The sequence below is a fragment of the Neofelis nebulosa genome, chromosome 10, assembly GCF_028018385.1.
Source record: "Neofelis nebulosa isolate mNeoNeb1 chromosome 10, mNeoNeb1.pri, whole genome shotgun sequence".
Taxonomy (NCBI): domain Eukaryota; kingdom Metazoa; phylum Chordata; class Mammalia; order Carnivora; family Felidae; genus Neofelis; species Neofelis nebulosa.
The window spans coordinates 76425949-76442900 of NC_080791.1; the positions used below are offsets into that span (position 1 = coordinate 76425949).

Below are 16952 nucleotides of genomic sequence, written 5' to 3' on the forward strand. Positions count from 1 at the left end.
GGGAATGCCAGAGATCTGTGTCTCCAAACAGTCTGGTGGGCACGTAGGTGTGGTGGTCTTTGTGCAACGGTAGATGCTGTGCACCGAGGCTCCGTAGTCTGCAGCAGAGGCAGGGATGGTGTGGCAGCTAGGGTTCTGTGATCTGTCAATCAGCAAGGCAAGCTACCAGACCTGGGCATGGGGGAGCCGGTGGGGTTTTCTCCAACCTGAGGCTGGCACATTACCACATAGGATGTTGGGTGGATTAAATGAGATAAAGCACGTGAAGTACTTGGTAGAGTGTTTGGCACAAAGTAGGTTCTCAGTAAATGTGAGCTCCTCTTATACCACATGACCATACATGTCCTCTCTGAATCTAAGATTGATAGAGGTCCTTTGCTCTGTAAATTGTTTAACTTTTTTTTTTTTTTTCTTTTTGAGAGAGCGTGCATGAGCAGGAGAGGGGCAGAGAGAGCTAGAGGGAGAGAGAATCTCAAGCAGGTTCCATACTCACTGTGGACCCCAACATGGCCTCAATCCCATGACCCTGGGATCATGACCTGAGCTGAAATCAAGAGTCAGATGCCCAACCACCTGAACCACCCAGAAGCCTTGATTGTTTCACTTCTAGGAGAGAGAAAATGATTTGGATTCTAAAACCTTTTTTTTAGAGGCAGCTGGGATGATTAAAAGCAATTTCGCCCACTCTGCTGATGATCCCAGTTTGTTTGTTTTTTAATTTTTAAAGAAATATTTATTTTTGAGAGAGAGAGAGAGGCAGACAGAGTGCGAGTGGGAGAGGAGCAGAGAGAAGGAGACACAGAATCCAAAGCAGGCTCCAGGCTCTGAGCTGTCAGCATAGAGCCTAATGCAAGGCTCGAACCCATGGACTGGACCGTGAGATCATGACCTGAGCTGAAGTCGGACACTTAACCAACTGAGCCACCCAGGCACTCCCCAGCCCCCACGCCCCCGCCCGTATCTGTTTTTTATGTTGCCACTTAGAGGTAGCAATGCCCTTTATCTCTTATATAGAAACAGTAGGTGACTCTGGCAAGGGTCCCAATTATGACTCGATTTTGTCAGAGGATCAAGGCAGAGAACTTTGGAGACCTCTGGAAGCTGTGGGCCTGGATTGAAATGCCAGCTTATTGGAATAGCACTTAGCACTGCTAATAGCACATTGTAGATGCTCTGCCTGCTTGGGTTCGTCTTTTACTGCTTTTGTTTGCTTAGATTTTTACCGTTTGTAAAAGTTGGGGCAGACAGGTTATTCCCTTTGCACGTGTGGTATGTGTGTGTATATATGTGCACGTGAGTAATTTCATCTTTTAAAAAGTCATTAATTTCTTTTTATAGTTATTTATTAAATGTTTCCTTTGTGTATGGAAAAGGGTCATTGACAACTATATTTCTTGAGCATTTAGTATTTTTTAGACACTTCTTTTAAAGCATTTTAAACATACTATCTTCTATAAAACTCATAATTACCCTGCTAGGTAGGTGCTATGATTATTCCCATTTCACAGATGAGAAAATTGAGGCACAGAAGATCAGTCACATAGGTAGTCAGTGAGCTAGCTTGGATTTAAACCTGTGTGGTCTGGCTTTACAGGTTCCTTTCTCAGCCTCTCTACTGCCACTTCTGATGGTGTTAGACTTATTTGGAAATAATTCTCATTTCTGAGTTTTAGAAGCTAGATCCAGAAGCATTGAATGATCACTCTTTAGTCTGTCTGAGAATACCAGGTTGGTGAGGCTATGGCTCATTGATTCTCTTGATGAATGGGGTAGTATTTATAACTGGCCATAGAACAGCCTTGGGACACATTTAATGGATGCTGTCAGCAGGTAGAGGAGGTGATGGGCATAGGATGCCAAGGCTTTGAGTCCCTCCCAGGCAGCCTTTCTTAAGATTTAAACCCTGATGCCCAATGGTACCTGTTGCATGTAAAGAGTTAACGTCTCTCCTAGGCGTCTATACTGGTACTGTATAAGTACTGTCCTTGGGAGAACTGAGCAAGTAATTAATTCTTGGTCTTCTGTGGTTCAAGTGCAGATCCCCATTTGACAAAATGCTGCCTAGAGATCCTTTCATTTTCATTTTCCTAGGATCATTTTAAAACCTTAGCAACACCAATTAGATAAGAAACAAACTCTTGTTTCAAATATTTTCACCAAGTGTTTTCAGAAGTTAACATACTTTTTTTTTTTTTTTTAAAGATGAATAAGCTCTTCTAGTAGTCTTGCTTACTTTGTCCAATTATTGCTGCCCCGCAACAATTCTTCAGGCCAGCAACAATTTTTGACTTAACGGTGTGAGTTGTTATTAGAAATTCAGGCTGAAACACAGTGATTAGTAAAGAACTTGAAAGTGTTTATATTTGACCGATGACCTAGAGAGTGTCACTCTAAATGAGAAAGAATGGAGGCATTGTATTTTTCTACCAACACAGAGTTCTAGGGGTCATAAAATAACATACCATAATCAGGAGGGTTTAAAATGTTAATTATCAGATACTTCTCACTAGAAATAGTTTTAAAAATAAAGTTAAAAAAGGTTTTGTGCCTAATTATGTGGCTGGACTAATGGATGTGGTGGCACTTTCAGTACTGTAATCACAGTTCGTACTATTTCAAGATCATGCAACGGGGTTTGTCTCTATTTAAACATTTCAAATTACGATCTTGCTCATTAAATACGTTAAAGGTTGATTAGAATTGTCTGATTTAATCAGCCAAGGCAAGCCCTTTTCATAAAAAAAAAAAAAACCCAACTTTTGTGAGTGATTATATTAAAAAAGTCTTCATGGCATTTTAAGTATTATTATTATTATTATTTTTTTTTTACAAAAGCAAATATACACTCTAGATAAAAAATTTTGAACATAGAGGAAAATTACAAGGATGAAAAAGGAAATCGCCCCAGGATGTCACCATCTAGACATAATTGTTTTTTAACAGTTGCCTTTTTGACAGCAAGAATGAAACTTATCTTATTGTCTCAATTTGAGTTCCGCTAAAAGCAGACCCTGAACTAAGGATTTCAGAACAAGGTAGGGCTCTCAGAAGCAACCAGTAAGGGTGTGGAGGATGCAGAATGGGGTAAGGCAAGGAACTGAGCGAGGGTGGGATTTGGGCTGAAAGGCCTCAAATACCCTGGTTCCAGGAGGGGTGCTGGAGTACTAATTGGACCCCAACTATTGTGTCCCCTTGAGGTAAAGAGCCTCCCATGCCTGTCATTCCCTGGCTTTGGGCTGTGGCGGTGGGGATGTACAATTTGTGGGTAACTCTGTCTGCTCTCTGTGTGGCAAAGTGGTGCCAATGCCCAGAATACTATCTGAGGGTGGCAAGGATGAGCCATTAGCAGAAAAGCATTCAGATGGTGGGGGTTGGGCACACAGAATTCATAAAGGGGATTCAGCAGTTTCTGTCACTCCTGTTTTTGCAAGGAGCCAGTAGATAATAAATACATTGGTATTGAAAGATATTGTAGAGGCATTAACAGTAAGTAAGCATTTTGCTTTCCTGTGCATGAAAGCTTATGCTGCTGATCATAAAGTTATTAATGTCTATTGCTTCAGTTCCCTGTTGCAGAAATTAAGGCACAGCTGGTAGGCACCCTGGCCTAGGACCAGTGCCCACTCTCAAGGTTAGGTGCCCCCCCCCCCAGTATGGCCTGGATGAGAATGGAACATAGCTGTGATGGAGAGTGAAGGTGCACAGGTACCAGGCTGTATTCTCACATCTTAAGTCCCGTTTTAAGATGGGAGAAAAGCAAGAGATCTGGATATCTTGGGACAGATAAAAAAAAAAAAATGAATGGCAAGGAGGACAAAAAGAAGATACTGCAAGGAACATTGGAAGCAGGACTGTTGGGGCTGAAAATCATGAGACAGGAGAGGAAACCATGGTGCAAATTTTCCAAATGGTGGATGAGTCGTTTAGAAATTAAATTTATATTTGATGTTTAGAGTTTTGTTTAGGTTCCTATATAGTTAGGAGTAGATGTGCTTGATGAAATGGTTTCCTGCGAAACCAGTGGACCGTGGGGTCACTGGAATGCTAGTGTCTCAGAAATGGAAACCTCTGTATCACCCCCATCTCTCCTGGCTAGCCAGCTCCATCCCATTCCCTCATTTATTTTGAGAAGTACCTTTTGGTCTTAAGTGAGACTCCTTTTCTCAAGCTGGCTTCTTAGTTGACTTAAATAGCCTCTTAGGAAGAGGAGAGAAAAGCTAAACATTTTAGATAAAATAAAAGACTCTCAAACCCTTTTTTATAGTAATTAATGGACTAATATTTAGAGTTCACAGTACAACTAAATACAGATGCTAGTAATGCCACCAAAGACAAACTTTGGTGAAATGAGGTCTTAAAGATTCATCAGGTGAATATTTAAAAATCTATTGTAAGTGATTTTACTTACATATAGGGAGAAATCCAATACTCCTCCAACTCTCCATTCAGTTCATTCGTACTTAGATACCTTGGCTCTTGTCTATTTCCTCTGCCAGGAAAGTCTCCTCTTCCCCATTTCTTTATTCATCTTTGGCATCTTCCTTATAATTTCTTCCCACTTGAGCAGTAGCATTCTCCCATGACACATCATCATACCGTTTTTAGGACTTACTGTACTGCATAATAGTTAAGAGAGTTTTTTTGTTTTGTTTTGGGGTTTTTTTGCCCCCCTCCTTCCTGTATTCAGACTAGGAACTCCTCAAGGGCAAGGAAGAGGTCTTAAATTATCTTTGCGTTAATGGTTTGTGTGATCCAGGAGCACTGAAACTACCTCATAGCAGCCTATGAGAGCTCATTGTTCATAACTTCCCGACTCCGGTCAGTGATACTATGTTGTTAATTCAAAATTGGTCGTCATCGCGGTATTCATATCACAGAAATCAGCAAACCATACAAAGTAAGGCTCCCCCATTCAGCAGCCCATTGTGAACTTCCAGCAATACCACTGTAGAGTGACCTTCTGCTACATAGAAGATACTCAAAACTTATTTGTTGAAGTTGAGGCTGTGTAGACCTAGAAAAAGAAATGTGCCTTCTCTTCCAGGAGTGTCATCCTGGAAGTTCTATTTGCGACTTTGTCATTATTGTGGAATTCCTAGAAGTACTATTACTTATTGAAACTTGTTATCACTGCAGGCTGTTAACAATGAGCATTTTATGTCTGTGTCATCAACTAAGAAATGTGAATGTTTTTTTGTTTCCTGATTATTTGGCTTCCAGGGTGGAGTTTTAGTAAAAATCACAGATGCATGCCCTCCTTTGAACTGCTCAGAAAAGGACCACATTCTCCCAGAGAATCAGTGCTGCAGTGTCTGTCGAGGTAAGTGGGCTTGGCGGTGGAGTGGTGCTTGGGATGAGGGTGGGGGGCATGAGGGCTTAATGAATAATGTGAAGATCGTAACATGGGTGCAAAACTCTGCTCTGCTATTTGGAAACTTGCGTATCCTATTTACCTTTCTCAGCCATAGTCTGAGCAGTTCTAAACCTGAGGGTAATAATAGTCTGTTTCACAGGACTGCTGGGAGGGTTAAATGCAAAAATGCATAAGTACCTAGTATCATGCTTAGCATGTGATAAATGCTCCATAAGTGACAGTTCCTATAAAAAGAATGATAGTTCTTGCAATAATGGTTATTATAACCATTATCATTATTACATTTTCTCATGAGTGGCATTGGTAAGCAGACTGTTGAGCCTTTCCCATGGACCAATTCCTGTATCTAGCAGACAGGGACTTCTAGTGGATCCTTATTTATAGGATTATATGCAACTTTTTTACTTTCTTGCAAGGAAAAAAGCTTTAGCTAAGTAACACCTAATTGCTAATTCATTCTGGAGCAGAAATTGTTTTGCTTCCTTTTCCTGGAATTTTCTCCTTTCCCAAAATTTGTCCTCTTCAACTTGTGGATCAGCTATCCCTTCATTTTTTTTTTATTTTATTTTATTTTTTAATATATGAAATTTACTGTCAAATTGGTTTCCATACAACACTCAGTGCTCATCCCAAAAGGTGCCCTCCTCAATACCCATCACCCACCCTGCCCTCCCTCCCACCTCCCATCAACCCTCAGTTTGTTCTCAGTTTTTAACAGTCTCTTACGCTTTGGCTCTCTCCCACTCTAACCTCTTTTTTTTTTTTTTTTCCTTCCCCTCCCCCATGGGTTTCTGTTACGTTTCTCAGGATCCACATAAGAGTGAAACCATATGGTATCTGTCTTTCTCTGTATGGCTTATTTCACTTAGCATCACACTCTCCAGTTCCATCCACGTTGCTACAAAAGGCCATATTTCATTTTTTCTCATTGCCACGTAGTATTCCATTGTGTATATAAACCACAATTTCTTTATCCATTCATCAATTGATGGACATTTAGGCTCTTTCCATAATTTGGCTATTGTTGAGAGTGCTGCTATAAACATTGGGGTACAAGTGCCCCTATGCATCAGTACTCCTGTTTCCCTTGGGTAAATTCCTAGCAGTGCTATTGCTGGGTCATAGGGTAGGTCTATTTTTAATTTTCTGAGGAACCTCCACACTGCTTTCCAGAGCGGCTGCACCAATTTGCATTCCCACCAACAGTGCAAGAGGGTTCCCGTTTCTCCACATCCTCTCCAGCATCTATAGTCTCCTGATTTCTTCATTTTGGCCACTCTGACTGGCGTGAGGTGATATCTGAGTGTGGTTTTGATTTGTATTTCCCTGATAAGGAGCAACGTTGAACATCTTTTCATGTGCCTGTTGGCCATCCGGATGTCTTCTTTAGAGAAGTGTGTATTCATGTTTTCTGCCCATTTCTTCACTGGGTTATTTGTTTTTCGGGTGTGGAGTTTGATGAGCTCTTTGTAGATTTTGGATACTAGCCCTTTGTCCGATATGTCATTTGCAAATATCTTTTCCCATTCCGTTGGTTGCCTTTTAGTTTTGTTGGTTGTTTCCTTTGCTGTGCAGAAGCTTTTTATCTTCATAAGGTCCCAGTAATTCACTTTTGCTTTTAATTCCCTTGCCTTTGGGGATGTGCCGAGTAAGAGATTGCTACGGCTGAGGTCAGAGAGGTCTTTTCCTGCTTTCTCCTCTAAGGTTTTGATGGTTTCCTGTCTCACATTCAGGACCTTTATCCATTTTGAGTTTATTTTTGTGAATGGTGTGAGAAAGTGGTCTAGTTTCAACCTTCTGCATGTTGCTGTCCAGTTCTCCCAGCACCATTTGTTAAAGAGACTGTCTTTTTTCCATTGGATGTTCTTTCCTGCTTTGTCAAAAATGAGTTGGCCATACGTTTGTGGGTCTAGTTCTGGGGTTTCTATTCTATTCCATTGGTCTATGTGTCTGTTTTTATGCCAATACCATGCTGTCTTGATGATGACAGCTTTGTAGTAGAGGCTAAAGTCTGGGATTGTGATGCCTCCTGCTTTGGTCTTCTTCTTCAAAATTACTTTGGCTATTCGGGGCCTTTTGTGGTTCCATATGAATTTTAGGATTGCTTGTTCTAGTTTCGAGAAGAATGCTGGTGCAATTTTGATTGGGATTGCATTGAATGTGTAGATAGCTTTGGGTAGTATTGACATTTTGCCAATATTTATTCTTCCAATCCATGAGCAGGGAATGTCTTTCCATTTCTTTATATCTTCTTCAATTACCTGCATAAGCTTTCTATAGTTTTCAGCATACAGATCTTTTACATCTTTGGTTAGATTTATTCCTAGGTATTTTATGCTTCTTGGTGCAATTGTGAATGGGATCAGTTTCTTTATTTGTCTTTCTGTTGCTTCATTGTTAGTGTATAAGAATGCGACTGATTTCTGTACATTGATTTTGTATCCTGCAACTTTGCTGAATTCATGTATCAGTTCTAGCAGACTTTTGGTGGAGTCTATCGGATTTTCCATGTATAATATCATGTCATCTGCAAAAAGCGAAAGCTTGACTTCATCTTTGCCAATTTTGATGCCTTTGATTTCCTTTTGTTGTCTGATTGCTGATGCTAGAACTTCCAGCACTATATTAAACAACAGCGGTGAGAGTGGGCATCCCTGTCGTGTTCCTGATCTCAGGGAAAAAGCTCTCAGTTTTTCCCCGTTGAGGATGATGTTAGCTGTGGGCTTTTCATAAATGGCTTTTATGATCTTTAAGTATGTTCCTTCTATCCCGACTTTCTCCAGGGTTTTTATTAAGAAAGGGTGCTGGATTTTGTCAAAGGCCTTTTCTGCATCGATTGACAGGATCATATGGTTCTTCTCTTTTTTTTTGTTAATGTGATGTATCACGTTGATCGATTTGCGAATGTTGAACCAGCCCTGCATCCCAGGAATGAATCCCACTTGATCATGGTGAATAATTCTTTTTATATGCTGTTGAATTCGATTTGCTAGTATCTTATTGAGAATTTTTGTATCCATATTCATCAGAGATATTGGCCTGTAGTTCTCTTTTTTTACTGGGTCTCTGTCTGGTTTAGGAATCAAAGTAATACTGGCTTCATAGAATGAGTCTGGAAGTTTTCCTTCCCTTTCTATTTCTTGGAATAGCTTGAGAAGGATAGGTATTATCTCTGCTTTAAACGTCTGGTAGAACTCCCCTGGGAAGCCATCTGGTCCTGGACTCTTATTTGTTGGGAGATTTTTGATAACTGATTCAATTTCTTCGCTGGTTATGGGTCTGTTCAAGCTTTCTATTTCCTCCTGATTGAGTTTTGGAAGAGTGTGGGTGTTTAGGAATTTGTCCATTTCTTCAAGGTTGTCCAATTTGTTGGCATATAATTTTTCATAGTATTCCCTGATAATTGTTTGTATCTCTGAGGGATTGGTTGTAATAATTCCATTTTCATTCATGATTTTATCTATTTGGGTCATCTCCCTTTTCTTTTTGAGAAGCCTGGCTAGAGGTTTGTCAATTTCGTTTATTTTTTCAAAAAACCAACTCTTGGTTTCGTTGATCTGCTCTACAGTTTTTTTAGATTCTATATTGTTTATTTCTGCTCTGATCTTTATTATTTCTCTTCTTCTGCTGGGTTTAGGCTGTCTTTGCTGTTCTGCTTCTATTTCCTTTAGGTGTGCTGTTAGATTTTGTATTTGGGATTTTTCTTGTTTCTTGAGATAGGCCTGGATTGCAATATATTTCCCTCTCAGGACTGCCTTCGCTGCGTCCCAAAGCGTTTGGATTGTTGTATTTTCATTTTCGTTTGTTTCCATATATTTTTTAATTTCTTCTCTAATTGCCTGGTTGACCCACTCATTCGTTAGTAGGGTGTTCTTTAACCTCCATGCTTTTGGAGGTTTTCCAGACTTTTTCCTGTGGTTGATTTCAAGCTTCATAGCATTGTGGTCTGAAAGTATGCATGGTATAATTTCAATTCTTGTAAACTTATGAAGGGCTGTTTTGTGACCCAGTATATGATCTATCTTGGAGAATGTTCCATGTGCACTCGAGAAGAAAGTATATTCTGTTGCTTTGGGATGCAGAGTTCTAAATATATCTGTCAAGTCCATCTGATCCAATGTATCATTCAGGGCCCTTGTTTCTTTATTGACCGTGTGTCTAGATGATCTATCCATTTCTGTAAGTGGGGTGTTAAAGTCCCCTGCAATGACCACATTCTTATCAATAAGGTTGCTTTTGTTTATGAGTAATTGTTTTATATATCTGGGGGCTCCGGTATTTGGCGCATAGACATTTATAATTGTTAGCTTTTCCTGATGGATAGACCCTGTAATTATTATATAATGCCCTTCTTCATCTCTTGTTACAGCCTTTAATTTAAAGTCTAGTTTGTCTGATAGAAGTATGGCTACTCCAGCTTTCTTTTGGCTTCCAGTAGCATGATAAATAGTTCTCCATCCCCTCACTCTCAATCTAAAGGTGTCCTCAGATCTCAAATGAGTCTCTTGTAGACAGCAAATAGATGGGTCTTGTTTTTTTATCCATTCTGATACCCTATGTCTTTTGGTTGGCGCATTTAATCCATTTACATTCAGTGTTATTATAGAAAGATACGGGTTTAGAATCATTGTGATGTCTGTATGTTTTATGCTTGTAGTGATGTCTCTGGTACTTTGTCTCACAGGATCCCCCTTAGCATCTCTTGTAGGGCTGGTTTCGTGGTGACAAATTCCTTCAGTTTTTGTTTGTTTGGGAAGACCTTTATCTCTCCTTCTATTCTAAATGACAGACTTGCTGGATAAAGGATTCTCGGCTGCATATTTTTTCTGTTTAGCACACTGAAGATATCGTGCCAAGCCTTTCTGGCCTGCCAAGTTTCAAAGGAGAGATCAGTCACAAGTCTAATAGGTCTCCCTTTATATGTGAGGGCACGTTTATCCCTTGCTGCTTTCAGAATTTTCTCTTTATCCTTGTATTTTGCCAGTTTCACTATGATATGTCGTGCAGAAGATCGATTCAAGTTACGTCTGAAGGGAGTTCTCTGTGCCTCTTGGATTTCAATGCCTTTTTCCTTCCCCAGTTCAGGGAAGTTCTCAACTATAATTTCTTCAAGTACCCCTTCAGCACCTTTCCCTCTCTCTTCCTCCTCTGGGATACCAATTATGCGTATATTATTTCTTTTTAGTGTATCACTTAGTTCTCTAATTTTTCCCTCATACTCCTGGATTTTTTTATCTCTCTTTCTTTCAGCTTCCTCTTTTTCCATAACTTTATCTTCTAGTTCACCTATTCTCTCCTCTGCCTCTTCAATCCGAGCCGTCGTGGTTTCCATTTTGTTTTGCATTTCGTTTAAAGCGTTTTTCAGCTCCTCGTGACTGTTCCTTAGTCCCTTGATCTCTGTGGCAAGAGATTCTCTGCTGTCCTGTATACTGTTTTCAAGCCCAGCGATTAATTTTATGACTACTATTCTAAATTCACTTTCTGTTATATTATTTAAATCCTTTTTGATCAGTTCATTAGCTGTTGTTATTTCCTGGAGATTCTTCTGAGGGGAATTCTTCCGTTTGGTCATTTTGGATAGTCCCTGGAGTGGTGAGGACCTGCAGGGCACTTCCCCCGTGCTGTGGTGTCTAACTGGAGTTGGTGGGCGGGGCCGCAGTCCGACCTGATGTCTGCCCCCAGCCCACCGCTGGGGCCACAGTCGGACTGGTGTGTGCCTTCTCTTCCCCTCTCCTAGGGGCGGGATTCACTGTGGGGTGGTGTGGCCCGTCTGGTCTACTTGCACACTGCCAGGCTTGTGGTGCTGGGGAGCTGGTGTATTAGCTGGGGTGGGTAGGCAAGGTGCACGGGGGCGGGAGGGGCAGGCTTAGCTCGCTTCTCCTTAGGTGATCCACTTCAGGAGGAGCCCTGTGGCAGTGGGAGGGAGTCAGATCCGCTGCCGGAGGTTTGGCTCCGCAGAAGCACAGAGTTGGGTGTTTGCGCGGAGCGAGCAAGTTCCCTGGCAGGAACTGGTTCTCTTTGGGATTTTGGCTGGGGGATGGGCGGGGGAGATGGTGCTGGCGAGCGCCTTTGTTCCCCGCCAAGCTGAGCTCTGCCGTCCGGGGGCTCAGCAGCTCTCCCTCCCTTTGTCCTCCAGCCTTCCCGCTTTCTGAGCAGAGCTGTTCACTTATGACCTCCCAGACGCTAAGTCGCGCTTGCTGTCGGAACACAGTCCGTCAGGCCCCTCCGCTTTTGCCAGCCAGACTCGGGGGCCCCGCTTGGCTGGCGAGCCGCCCCTCCGCCCCGGCTCCCTCCCGCCAGTCCGTGGAGCGCGCACCGTCTCGCAGCCCTTCCTACCCTCTTCTGTGGGCCTCTCGTCTGCGCTTGGCTCCGGAGACTCCTTTCTGCTAATCCTCTGGCGGTTTTCTGGGTTCTTTAGGCAGGTGTAGGTGGAATCTAAGTGATCAGCAGGACGCGTGGTGAGCCCAGCGTCCTCCTACGCCGCCATCTTCCGGAACTAACCTCTATCCCTTCATTTTTGAAAGGTCTTGCCCTGGCAGAATTACATGGATTAGGAGAACCTAAAATTCGTTTAAAATCTTACAAAACAAATCTGGTTAAACTCCTATCTATTTTTTGGAAACTATACCTGTCACACATCTTTCTTCACATTCTCAAATACCCGTGGAGTTGATCCTTTTTGGCTCCCTTTGAAGCTTCTACAGCATAGCAGATTTGGCTCTGGTTACCTTATATTTCACTTTTTTCTTGTTTTTCTCTAGCATAAGAGTTGGCGCATATTTAATGTAAAGGGCCACAAAGTAAACATATTAGGCTTTGTGGGCCAGAAGGTTTCTGTTGTAAATATTCAACTCAGCTGTTTTGCAAAGTAGCAGAGGCAATGGGTAAATAAATAAATGGGTGTGGCTATTCAAATAAAATTTTATTTATAAGAACAGGTAGCAACCTGTAATTTGTTGATCCTCTCCTCTAGCATCTTCTGATCTATAGAAATGTTGTATATTTTATCATGGAGTGTTCAGCTTATGCAGAGATTTCTCTGCTTGGTCTTTAGAAAGTTGTATTTTGGTAAAATTCCTAGGAAAACGTGTGTTGATAGCCAAGAATAGCTAATGATGCCATCAGAAAATCTGCCCTGATTTTTCTGCCTTTTGGAAATAAGCATGTTTGCAGCCAGGACACTTTAGAAACACCTAAAGATTGACTGGAATTTTCAGAGGGATGCATTTATTGGTAACGGATAGGGTTGTTAGGTAGGTCTTATAATTTAATGCAAAATCCGTTACTTGCTATTTGTTGAAGTGCCAAGTGAGACTCAGTTTATGTAAATCCTTCCTGATTTATGGTTTCATTAGAGCAGAATCATTGATTATCCCACAGAAATTCGAGGAATGTCATTGCTCTGACCCAATTTACAATAGACCTCGTGCCCCTGCTTCTGCTAATACTTCTCCAGAAGACGTGCACGCCTTTACCAGTGAAGATGTTGACAGATGTGACCTCTCATTGAAAAATAGACTCATTCAAGGCCCCATTGCTGCAACCTGGTGGCTTTTACCAAACCTGACATGGCTTTGAGGGAAAAATGGAGGCAGGAGTAACACTTCCTAGATTAGATCATAGCTAGGACCAATTTGTGAAATCGGGGCTTTTCTTCCTTCTCCTATCTGCTGCTTTCTGAGGCGGGAAACTACTAGCTTTGTTGGGAGGGGGCTGTTTGCTGATAGTTCTTTCGGCTGTGTCTGTATCAGATAGGGTTATTTATGCTTTTCGACAACTCTGCATTTTGATAGGAATGAGAGAACGTCTTCAGGAAAGATACGGTGGTGAAAGAGTTGAATTGACCCATTTGGATATCTGGATTTTCTTAGGTTTCTCCTCTTGACTCCCACCTCAGCGTTCAGACACTGGAGTGAAGAGAACGTTATGTTAGACAAAGGCCCTTTTCAGCACCATTTACTCTGTACCATGACCTCTGTTGACCCCAAGTAGAGCAGAGCCCAGAACATCCTGCTCGCCTGTCCACACGCTGGGGCTTGCTCTGCACAGCAGAGAATCAGAAAAGGTGCATTTTCCTGTGCAGTGGGTTATTCTCTTTATTATGAAAACACAAAATTTATATGTTGGTTGACAAAAAGGCAACTCAGGAGACCTCTAAGGTCTGCTGTCTCAAACTGTGCTCTCCATGAATTTTATTCCAGATCTCTTAATCCAATTATTTCCCAAGAACATCTTTAGAAGTAGCATAATAGTCTTTCCTAATACCATGGGAAATATTTTTCTCCTTGGATTTATAGTTGTCTTTTACCTGTTCCTCTGTGTTTCCTGTGTCTTGCAAGAAGAGGAGGGGTTGGTTCGTTTCTGTTCTGACAAGACGTGCAAAGCCCAGTGGGCCTCTTCTAAGGCATATTATTCAGTTCTTCACCACTCCCCACCCCACCATCCTTTCCCCTCTCTAAAACAGAAAGTAATGAAAAGGTGACAAACACTCAATTTCTATGTAAAGTAATTTTTACCCTGCATATGGAGAGGCTGTACCATTTGCTTTGTGAATTGAGATTGTCTCCTGACGGGCAGGCAGTAAGTGAGCAGAGAGGCGGGCCTCTGATGACCTGAGATGCGTATTTCAGGGATGACCACAGTGGTGTGATTTCAGCTGTATGGTTTCTGCCACCCTGCTGTTATTGATTACAGAAACTGAAGTGGCTGTAGCCTCTCTCAATACCTCCATGAAGGCCCTTCAATTAGCATATTTATCATCTCTCTCTGTCTTACTGTGGATGTCAGGTCATTAGTCTGAGGAAAATCACCCCATGAGAGCTTATCATTCCTTAGCAATCTGAGTCACAATCTTCCTTGGGCCTGTTTAGGGAATGGAAGTTTTCTGAGGTTTGTCTTCATTAGGCCTCCGATGAGCCGTCCTACCTGAGGAGGTTTAGACTGGGAATTTGAGAAGGCACAGAGAGTGCTCTGTGCTTTCTGACCCCAGTTGGCTGGCTATATGATATGCATAAAGTGCTCTAACTTTTAAAATTGCATTTGTTTTAATGATTATATTTTATGAATTCTTTAAATGTAGGAGATAAGGTAGGTGAAAATACATTCTTACCACATAGAATAATTCTATCACTGTCAGGTCAGTGACTTCGAAGGAAATGATTTTCAGTACCAGATATTCAATAGACTCTGTATATTTCACATAGGAAATAATGTTGAACCCATTTTGCTGAGTTCTGACCATTTCGCTTGAGTTATAACTTGGTGACATGATTCTGAAACTCATTTTATTCCAGTCATGCCTATTTTCTTATATGGTTACACATTTTGCCTCTGCCCCCCACTCCCTGACTGATCCAGGAGAGAGATGAAGATTTTCACTGAGTTTTTCTCTTTGTGGGAATTAAACCTAAGACCGTAGAGTTAAGAGTAACAGGCTCTGACTGACTTACGATGTTCATTGTACCAACACAACTGATATCCAGACTCTAGGGGCGTGGCACTTTGTCTCTATAAATCTTGGGCCATGCCACATGCTGTAACGAATTCCTGGGCCCTTTAAAGGGAAATGAAGGTAATCAGCTGAATTGGTGGTTAAAGCCACATGGCTGTTGGTACACCCGGGATGTCCCTAAGGAAGGGACAATAGGACAGTTAGGGAAGATACCTGCCAAAAGACCCAAAGTGATGGACGTTGGCAGGAAGAGGCCATTTTGCAATTGCTGAGGTCCCAAGGTATCCAGTACCACCCAGAACATCCCCGTTCCCCGTTGCAGTTTCTCTCTGATGCTTCAGGACAGTTTGTGCCGGCAGTGTGAAATTTCTTTACCTTCCTCATGACGTTAAGGCAATGACTGTAGCAGGAGCCTGACCACTTAAAGTGTGAGCCCATAAGGTGGTGAAGGGGGAGTGGGCCCCGGAGTGACACCGATGCCTGTGCCTGGAAGAAGTAATAAAAGTGTGAATGTTACCTCAGCAGAAAAAAGAGTGCCCCTGAATTGGCAGTGGTCTCAGTTAAAGGGGGGCAAAAAGCTACGAACCTTGACTGTGCATCCTCCAGTTGCTCCAGGAAACGACACTGATCATTTGACACATTCCAGAATTCTTGACACACACCTCAGGGTTTTATTCCCCTCATAATTTTGCTCTAATTGTATCTTCAAGGTTGCCAGTGACTTTGGAGGGTTTTTGTGGCATGTTTAAGATTTTCGGTGTTGGGGAAAAAATTCTTGCCCACATCTGTTCCCAATGTGTTTATCTGTAATTTTAATTCATGCTCACTTGCCTTGTCATCTGGTCTGGACTGAAATGAGTTGAGATTATTTGTACTATTTAAGATTTTATGCCCTCAATTAAATCCTCCCAAACACTCTTGGCATCGTATGATTTCCCCCCCTGGTCTTCCTCGTCATTCTAGTCTCCAGCAGAATTTGTAATTGAAATGGTTTTAGAGAGAGGGCTTTAGGGTATTTGAGGTCAAAAGAGGCTCTTGATGAGTATATCATCTAGCACCTAAATGGAGGAACTGGCAGTTAGCAGCTGGGGCAGGTGCTGTGTGTACTGGTAGATGGAGTCTGATCAAAATCCCTACAGCCATGGGCTGAAGTGGATCGTAAAGACAGGGCTCTCCGTTTAACCGTTGAGGCTGGGAGCAGAGGGCATTTGAAGAGTACTGTCTCTGGAGTCTGTGACATCTGTGGCCCCAGAAGTGCTGCAGTATATCGGGACCCACAGAGCCTCTGGAAGAGGGCACATTGTCCCAGACAGAAGACTTGAAACTAAGGTCAGGCTTCCTTGGACAAATAGACCCTTAAGTGTTGACTATTGCAGAGGAAATGGATTGTTCTCTAAGACAGAACCTGTAAGGATCCAGAGCTCAGTCACTAGTGGGCTCATCCTGTCAGCCTAACCATTGTGGACAAGGAGAAAGGAATGTCCTCACCCCCAAGGGCCCAGGCTTCTATGGTGTATGTGTTGGTTGTGGAGTACATGTGCGTGTTCAATTGTCATAAGATATAGTTGGGCCATATCCCTCCTAGCTGGTCCATGGGTGGAGAGATTCCATACCAATGCGGCACATGCAATATACTGTACTTAGTATACCTTAGCCCCTATATAACTGCCAAGGTTCGGCATCAGTGATGTGAGAGGTACTGGCTTTCTAGGATTTGAGTTAAGAGTGCATTTTTACATCATCCCGGTACATCATTTCAGAGGCAACTTGCCTACCTGCTGGGGGGCATATTAGTGGTAGGAGATTGAGGGTAGGAAAAGGTGCTCTATGTGGAATCCAACTTTATGTTAGAGAAACCATCTTGCCCAAGGATGGTGGCCTATTCGTTCCTTATTGTGGAAGAAGTCACAGTAGCAGATCATAAAGGTACTTGTCCGTTACTGGCTGTAGAAGCCAGAGGTGAAGCAGGATGGGTGGATGGTTTTGGTAAAATTATAAAAGGGTATGGAGTGGGACCTAGAGAGTGGCAGTGCATGTGTGGGGGCTCCTTTTAATAGGTGGGGTTTATCATATGCAGATAAGGCCAGTGGCTTTAAAGACAGCAAGTTGTTTGACAGGTGTTATGGT

The 16952-nt window shown here is 42.2% G+C and overlaps 1 protein-coding gene across 2 annotated transcripts in view; it reads left to right on the top strand.

Annotated features, from left to right (window-relative positions):
• Positions 1 to 16952, top strand: part of NELL1 (neural EGFL like 1) — an 891388-nt gene that overhangs the window by 209312 nt on the left and 665124 nt on the right. For both annotated transcript variants that reach the window (XM_058688463.1, XM_058688464.1), the window contains exon 11: positions 5221 to 5320. In XM_058688463.1, the coding sequence (XP_058544446.1) occupies positions 5221 to 5320 (100 nt within the window). The remainder of the gene's footprint in view (positions 1 to 5220; positions 5321 to 16952) is intronic.